This window comes from Gavialis gangeticus, unplaced genomic scaffold (assembly GCF_001723915.1).
Source record: "Gavialis gangeticus isolate Ggan-Ray unplaced genomic scaffold, GavGan_comp1, whole genome shotgun sequence".
Lineage (NCBI taxonomy): Eukaryota > Metazoa > Chordata > Crocodylia > Gavialidae > Gavialis > Gavialis gangeticus.
In genome coordinates, this window is record NW_017729003.1 from 2,908,232 (window position 1) to 2,917,104 (window position 8,873).

General features: G+C 41.3%; 1 protein-coding gene across 2 annotated transcripts in view; it reads left to right on the forward strand.

Annotated features, from left to right (window-relative positions):
* Positions 1 to 8,873, forward strand: part of PRKG1 (protein kinase, cGMP-dependent, type I) — a 1,350,404-nt gene that overhangs the window by 1,066,371 nt on the left and 275,160 nt on the right. For both annotated transcript variants that reach the window (XM_019507769.1, XM_019507768.1), the window contains exon 6: positions 6,242 to 6,319. In XM_019507769.1, the coding sequence (XP_019363314.1) occupies positions 6,242 to 6,319 (78 nt within the window). The remainder of the gene's footprint in view (positions 1 to 6,241; positions 6,320 to 8,873) is intronic.

The window sequence follows — 8,873 nt, forward strand, 5'->3', positions numbered from 1 at the left end:
TAAGGCAAAAGTAGTCATTTAGGAGTTCTGTTTTTTCCTGAGTGGTAGTGACCAGGTATCCTGAGGCATTGAGCAGCAGCCCCACAATCCCATTAGTTTTCCTTTTATGCCTTATGTAGCTAAAGAAGGGCTTCTTGTTGTCCTTGATTCTTATAGCTATAGTTCAGTTTCTGCCTTAGCTTGCCTAATCTGTTTTCTACAAGTGCAGACCATTGTCAAGTAGTCTTTCTTAGAGGCTGTCCATTGTTTGTACGCCTCTTTCTTTTTCTGTAGGAGGGCTGCAACTTCCCTGCTTAGCCAAGAGGGTTTTTTGACTCTTTTGCTACTTTTTCTCCATAAGGGAATGGATTTTCTCTGAGCCTTAAGGATTGTATTCTTAAGGAATGACCATTCTTCTCATGCTCCCTTTACCTGTGGTCCTTGGTCTCTCAGGGCATTCTCTACTAGTGACCTGAGCTTATTAAAATTTGCATTTTTGAAGTCTAAGACTTCAAGCTTGGTATCTGTTTTGTCAACCTTGTGACGGACCATGAATGTAATGATTTCATGGTCCCTATCACCTAGGCTGCCCTTAATATTTAAGTTGGTCACCAGGCCATCCCCTTTGGTCAGGACCAGGTCAAGAACTGCATTGCCTCTAGTTGGCCTGTGCACCTCAAAAAATGCTCTTTGGTGTTGGTCAGGAAGAATTGTGATTGATCCAAGCTCACCAAGCATTCCTCCCAGGAGATGCCTGAGTAGTTGAAGTCACCCATGACAACCATGTCACGTGCATGCACAGCCTTTGTTAGTTCATCGGCAAACACTAGATCAAGTTCCTCCCCTTGGTTAGGCAGCCTGTAGTATACACCTACAGTAAGGTCTCTCTCATCTCACCTCCCCTGGAGCTTGACCCAGAGGGTTTCAAGCTTTTCTTCTTTGGGGGCCAACATCGGCCTGTAGAGAGGTATACTACTCCTTCACATAGAGGGCAACACCCCCACCTCTCTTCCCTATCCAATCCCTTCTGTGAAGGATGTAGCCCTTTATGGCTGTGCTTCAGTATGAGAGGAGTCCCACCAGGTCTCCATAATCCATACTAGATCATAGTGTCCAGTGGAAAGCAGGAGGAATAGTTCCTCCTGCTTGTTCCCCATGCTTCTGGCAGTGGTGTACAGGCACCTAAGTCCTTCTACTGAGGTCAATGGCTGCCTGTTGTGTTGAAGGAGAACTGTTTTCTCCATTCCCGTAAGAATGGCTTGCTTGTTTTCATTGTCGTTGGAGCTTTCCTGTATATTTGTCCCTGGGTATGTTCCAGTTAGCGTTTCCCCATCCCCCTGCAATCTTAGTTTAAAGTCCAATCTAAGAGACTGGCTATCCTGGCCAAGAAAACCTTTCTGTGTGAGGTGGATGCCATCTCTCCCCAGGAGTCCTCTGACCTTGAAGAGGGCACCGTGGTCATAGAAGCCAAAACCTTCTTGGTGGCACTAGCGTCGGAGATGCTGGTTCACCTCATCGATGCATTCTTGCCTCCTTGGACCATGGCCTGAAACAGGGAGCACAGGAAAAAATTACCTGAGCCCCCCAATCCTTCAAGCCCAGCTCCCAGGGCCTTGTAGTTACTCATGATGTGGTCTGAATTGCTCCTGGCTGTGTCATTTGCTCCCACATGGATAAGGATCATTGGGTAGTAATCTGTGGGCTGGACAAGCCTGGGGATCCTCTCTGTGATGGATCTGTGCCTCAGGGAGACAGCAGACCTCCTGTGCTGTGGGATCCAGGCAGCAGATGTCTCCCTCTGTTCCTCTCAGCAGGGAGTCACCTACTACAATTACCCAACATCTTCTCCTCTGGTTGCTCTGTTGCCTTGCAGCCTTCCTGGTGGTAGTTGTGGGTGTGGCCTCTGTTGCTACACTCTCTGTTGCTGCTCTCTCCATTGCTGCACTCACTCCCAGTGATGCCAGGGCTCCAAATCCATTCCCCAGCTGCACTGGAGGAGTTGTTCCAGCAATGTGGAGTTTAATTCTGTGTTGTCTAGAACTAGAGGTGACTGTCTTCCATCCATCTGTGTCAGGTCCATCTTGTGTTGCCATCCCGCCATTTAAGTGATCCTGCAAAGAGTGGAAGTACCCATCAATGTCATCATCAGTGGCTCTGATCTCATCTGCTAACCTTTTCCTGGAGTTCCCTTACTTGCCCTTCCAGGGCCTCAATCCGGGCACATGTGGAACAGATGAGGGGATCCCCGGCCATCCCGCTGCCCCCAGCCCCTGAGGACCCTTCAGGCAACCCCTGCAGGCAGGGCACCCAGGTGCTGCCAACTCACCCAAAGTCTCCATTTGGGTAGCGGCCTCAGAGGAGCCTCAAGGCAGGAGGCAGCATCGGGACAGGGTCCCTGGCTTCACTCCAAGTCACCACCTCTGTGGTACAGTGATAGGGAGTAGACCACACTGGAGATACCTGTCATTAACTCAGTAGGGCTTGGCAATCCTCAGTAGCCCAGGGAGGCTGATGGTCATCCTGGGAGGCATGCTCAAGCGACCCGCTCTCCTGGCCTTGGCCAGTGCAGTCTGCCCGCACTGAACAGCAAACTTGTGTTCTGTTCACTCCTGACCTAAGCTAGGGCATTTATATAAATCCACATAGGTTTGAGTGATTCTGCTTCTGGCTTTTTTGAATGTCTGTACTTAGCTTAGAACTGGCTCTGTTGGTAGCCTTGGTGATTCTTTACCCATTGTGGTCTTCCCCCAATGGGCTTTGTAAGTGGATAATTTTCAATCAATGCTGAATGTTTTTATTATTAACTCTATCAAAAGAAAGAGTTATTTCCAAAGAAACTCCTGCTAATACATTTAACTGGGTAAAATCCTTTGAAAACAGTATCTTTCTGTGGAAGTCTAGTGCATGAGAATCCAAAGAGGTGTCAGTCTATATCTTTTACCTGAAATAACATGTAAAGAGCTCATTTAACCTACTTTATTCTCCATTTTTCATTTTAATTTAAACTTTATTGCTTCTATATGTGCCACTATTAAACTTGCAGAACTTTACTATTTTTGTACCCTCTGTGATTTGTTTTCCTGTAGGTAAAATGGAATCTCTATTACCAAAACACTATATATGAAGAAGCTATAACATGGAAATGCTTTACCATAGCAATTTAATATTTAGGCTTTTCTAATTAGGGGAAAGGTGGGGCTCTTATCCATGATGACAAATGAGGAATAGAAAAGAACTTAGGTGAAAATTAAGAAATGTAGTTTTTGCCATAATGAGTTTGAGTTAATTGTCAAATATTCAGCATGAGTTATGATGCAGTATTAGCTTGAAAAGAAGAGATTGGCCAGAAGAAGACATAAAACTAGTAACAGCAGATGAGGAAGAAACAGCGGGACGTGTAAAATGTTAGAAGGATATGGTCAAATAGATAGTTTGAAGAGTTAGAGGCAGCTACAAGAATCAAAGTAACTAGGATCATTAGGATGAATTGTTTTGGCTTTTCTTCTCCCTCTGTGTTATCTGAAGGTCATCTGAACATTGCTCAGCTAACAAATATTTTCCTAAGACAGGGAGAAAACCCTTTTTAAAAAGTCGGTCAGCCTAAATGTTTAGGTGTTCTGTGATTGCTCACCCTAAATGTATTTTAAAAGAAGTTATGCTTTTGTTTTATTCTGTCTATCCACAGATATCAGTTAGCTGGATTATAAAGATTAGCTTCTCAGCCAGTAATACTGAAAACATTTGGCCAATGTTTTTAGCCACTGTGATATTTTTCTCAATTTTGAAGTGTCTAATGTAGAACACTGTTTGAAATTGTGATTTTTCAGAGCACAGTACTCAGAACTTTCTAAAATCATGCTACTATGTGGAGTCTCAATCTGGGCACTGAAAAATTTAGGCTTTCATAATGCCCCACTGAAATCAGGGGCTGGAAATTCCATGAGTTTGTGCTTGTAACATTTCACAGTTTCCACTTAATTGTTGTTCTCCCCAACTTTGGCACATGGGACAGAAAGAGGGACAAAGTTATTCAGCTTTGTTGATTTAACACACATGAATATCCCTATTACATTTTTTGAGATTGTGAAAGATATTTAGACATTGCTGATATCCTTTGAAGTTAATCGTTTTAATTTTCTGTAGCATTATTTCTATTTAAATATTCTGCAAACTGGATAGACTCAATTTAATTGTTTTTAGGAACAAAATAACTGAGATAATTCTGAATTATAGTTTAATTAGACAGGAATACTTGCTGATCCCCTATGACAGCTCATAAGTAAATTTAATAGTTCATAAGTAAAGTGCTTCCTAGGCAAGGAATTTATTTTTCTTCTGTAGTATTCTGTATTTTGCACAGACCCTAAAATCTGACTTTGTGTACTTGAGTGTTTTCATCAGAGTTCAAGTGAGACCAGCAAGACTGAGAATAAAAACAAAGGATCAACAATCCGCTTTGGAAAACCTAAGAAGCATTTCAAACCTCAGTCAGTTTTGAAGCTTCAGATTAGTTAAAACATATCTTTTAACTCAAGCTCTTTTCTACCCTTTCTCTTTCTGGTATCTACTTTGAGAGTGCAGCAGATCTGGCAGTCTATGCTGAGGCTTGCTGAAACTTCAAAAAACACATTTTCTAGAGTGTACTTGTTTCAAAGGCACGTATTGCATTTTGAGGGAGCCTCTGATACAAAGAATCTCTGGGACACAAGGTTTGAAGACTGAAGTTGGTAATTCAGTCTCTGCAACAGCTGATAATAAGACAACCATTATTTGTTTAACCATTAGGAAATCTAGGTCAGAATTTTAGATAACAGCATCAGATGAAGCAAGCCCTCTGCAAAAGAAAACTTATGCATCTCTGATTTAGTTAGGCTGTAAGGTACAAATCTACCCTGTCTTTTGCCTGACTTCAGATGAACATAGCTAATAACCTTTCATGGCTAATAACTTCCTCTGCATTTATCTGTCGTTGATTTGAAGCAGCTGCTAAGCACATCTGAAGACTAAGTAACTTATTAGAACCCTAAATATGGATTTTAATTCTTAATTTAGTGTATGTACAGATGTTACATTTAGATCAACTGAACCAGGCATTCAGAGGGCTTAAACTGCCCAAACTTTGATGCACCTGAACTGAGTCTGTTCCCTTCATGTGGTTCATTGACTTAAATCAAGAAAGGGTTAACTCAATCTAGGGAAGGGTTAGCCTGATCTTCTGCATGCTTGCATATGTTCTCAGCACAGCACCAGGTGCTTACCCCAGCCTCAAGGCTGTGGTGTTTCCACTTCCCAAAACTAACTAAGGTATTTTTAGTCCCCCTCCTCCCCCAACTTCCCCTCTCTGACTGAGCAACCCGCCTCCCTCTGCAGGCAGACCCATCAATTCCTCCCCCTTGATCCTGCTAACTGCCCCCCACACTCCATGAACCCATGATCCCCACCCAATACCACTGGTCCCTCCCCTGATCCCAAGTTACTTAGGTCAGGTTTGCCACATGGCCCCTAGCAGTGGCAAATGGCTGTACCCTTTGTTCCCAGTCTCAGTTTAGATGGCTTAAACTAAGCCGCATGAACATAGACCAGGTTCAGTAAATGGGTGTACATACTCTTAGAACATACGGGCTTTTATTTTTGGGGACAAAGATATAATTGTGCTGAGTTGATTGTTGTAATGTAAAGGATGAACCTACACCCATTAAGTTAAATGTTCACTTGGAAACAAGAAGTCAAAACATTAGCTCTGAAGTTTTTCACAGATATGGGGCAGCAAATCTAGACTAAAAATAAAGCTGAGTCTGATAAGAGACTCAGAAAGAATAATTGCTTAATAAGGCCATTGCTAATAAGATTGTGAAGTAAAATGCACACCACAAACAACAATAGAACATTGAAACAAAATAAGATTTCTGTTGTAAAAAATTACTAGAATGATTTTGATATTTTAATCACTGTAGTGACTTTCTGCTGACAAAATTCCACTCTCATTTGCTTAGTATAAATGGATTGAGGACACAAGGATAATTCATCCTGGCAAATGCCAGCACTAACAAAATACCAAGAAAAACGGGCAAGACATAAATGATTTCTTCTTAATTATTATATTCCTTGACATGGGGTAATTCTTAAATCATGACAGATGTCAGGCTTGGATAAAACTCATTCAGGCTTACTGCTTCCCTAAGGGTTATCTTGTGAAACTGCCAGACTGCAAACTAAGTGACAGTCTCTGATTCTTTTTGTTCTTGTTAATTTTTTTCTGCAGACGCACTATGAAAGTGGAGAGTATATTATTAGACAAGGTGCTCGAGGGGACACTTTCTTCATAATCAGCAAAGGAAAGGTAAGCTGTTGACACCCCTTTTAAAGAAAATGTCATATACAATGGTGTTGTACTGAGAAATGCAGTGCCAGCCAACTTGCAGGGACAAGAGTTACAACATTTCACATTTAATTACATTTTTGATGCTGTGTCAATGGAAAAACAATGGCGTATAGAAAAAATAAAGACCAATGGAAGATTTTACACACTTTTTCACATGCATTCACAAGGACTTTTTGGCTTTGAAAAATGGTTGTTAAAATACTGAGATAAATAATCAACAAGATAAGCACATTCCTTCAAGGGAATCTTTTCTTCATGCTGTGCTTTTACATGTAGAGAGAACCTCAGAAAGTACAGTCTAGATCAGGATCGAAACCTCCCCAGTGCTTGGAACCAGACTTCTGGCTCAGCATATTGTTGAAATAGGAACCAGCTGTATGTTCTAACCCTTTGCAATACACAAACATGCAATACACAAACATTACAGATTGATGGAGCAGATAAACTCTACAGGCCTAGCATTTATTCTATTTGTCAAGATTTGAATCATGGGAAACCATAGAACTACTGAGATGCCTTTCTGAAATAAAAGAAAATGTACTGTGCCATATTTTTTCATGAGCATTTACTGAAACTTTGTGACTGTTTTGAGGCCTGAGTTTCTATTCAGGGTGATATGCTTCTGAACTTTTTGTTTTTCTACAAACTCCTGATCAATCATTATAGTTGTTATTTCTCAGCTGAAATCCCATTTTAAATGGTGTAATAGTGTTAAGGTATGTAAACACATAGCTCTCTTCCTCAGCAGGATGCAAATAGTCCAGGGAATTCACTGTGATTTCTCACTATAGATTATATTTGATAAGTAAAATGTAAGAAAAGATGATAGATGAATTGGGACATAGGAACAATGCAAATCTTTTGTTTATAGACTTTATATCTTCACAAACTCAGATGCAGGTTAATACAGATATTTTATAATTAAAGGTAACAACATAGCCCCATGTGTCACAGAAAGATGGCGTGTTATTTTAGTTATTTTGGACATGCTAACTATCACACATGCTGGGTTATCTTCTGAGGCAGTTGCCAGCTTTCAAGTACTGAAGCTGTCTTGCTCATAATCCGTTTGTCTCTAACTAGTGTCCTTTTTATGAGATAACTGAAGGCATATGTTCACTAGAAGAAAAAGCCATCTCTCTCTCTCTCTCTCTCTCTCTCCCCCCCTCTCTCTTTGTGTGTGTTTTCAGTGTGAATGGGACAAATCACTGTCAGATTTCCTAAGTGCAGATTATTATGGGGTACACATTTCTTATTATTAATACTCAAAGAATTACTTCATGCTACCCTTCTCCTTCATATATTGTTCATGGTCTCATTTCATGGTCTTACTCCAACTTCTTTTACTCGGGGATAAACACACTATCATAATTTATTTATATCTCCGAAGAAGGAAATCCTTGACATGAATGATCCCCATGCATTGACTAATCTGTACTGACCAACAACAGCTTCTACTCTATCCTTTGTACTAAAAAATGTGTCTATATTTCTTGCTGATGGGTTTAACCAATTACTGGGTATGTCTACACATTCATGAATGTGCAGTGGTTACTGCACATTTCATTTAGTACTTGTGTAATCAAGTATTAAATAAATATAAAGTAACTGGAGTTACTGTGCAGTAGCACCAACAAGCACCGTTTTAGTGATGCTACTGCACACTAGCTTAATAATACTGCACAGTAGAGTATTAGCACTGTTCATGCTATGACATGCTATTGCACAGTATTATTAGCATCTTGTGTAAATGTGCCCACTGCATATAATTAAACTCATGCATCTATACATCCTCTATGGTGCCACTAACAGAAATGGCAGAATGTTATGAATAAGCTATGTTGGCTTTCCGTTGGCTACTACATGGAGTCTACATGTTTCAGTTTAAGGGATGCCTTTGATTATTTATTTTGAAAATTCATTGGCCAGCAAAAGCAGTTACAGTGCACCTCACCCTACTGATATGTTCCTTATACCTTTGGCTGGAGTCTTGTCAGAAAGGCTGTACAGAGATGTCCACTCTCCAGTTTCTAAGTAGATCCGTACAGGTACCTCAGTTCTACCACTCTAATGGTTTGCAAAAAGGACTGTTGGGAATGGTGATAGATGCGAAGAACTGGAGACCAGTACAGTAAACTTTACATGCAGATATATGTGATACATAGAATCATAGAATCAATGAGTTGGAAGGGACCTAGACAGATCGAGTCCAACCTCCTGCCATGGGCAGGAAAGAGCACTGGGGATGGGAGGGGTCATAAGACCCCAGCCAGGTGCTTATCCAGTCTCCTCTTGAAGATTTCCGGGGAAGGTGAGAGCACCACCTGTCTGGGAAGCCTATTCTAGGCTCTGGCCACCCTTACAGTGGAGTAGTTCTTCCTAATATCTAACCTAAACCTATCCTCCCTCAGCTTGTGGCCATTGTTCCTAGTGACTCCAAGGGGGGCCCTGGTGAACAGAATTGCCCTGAGTCCCTGCTGCTGGCCCCTGATAAGGTTGTAGGCAGCCACAA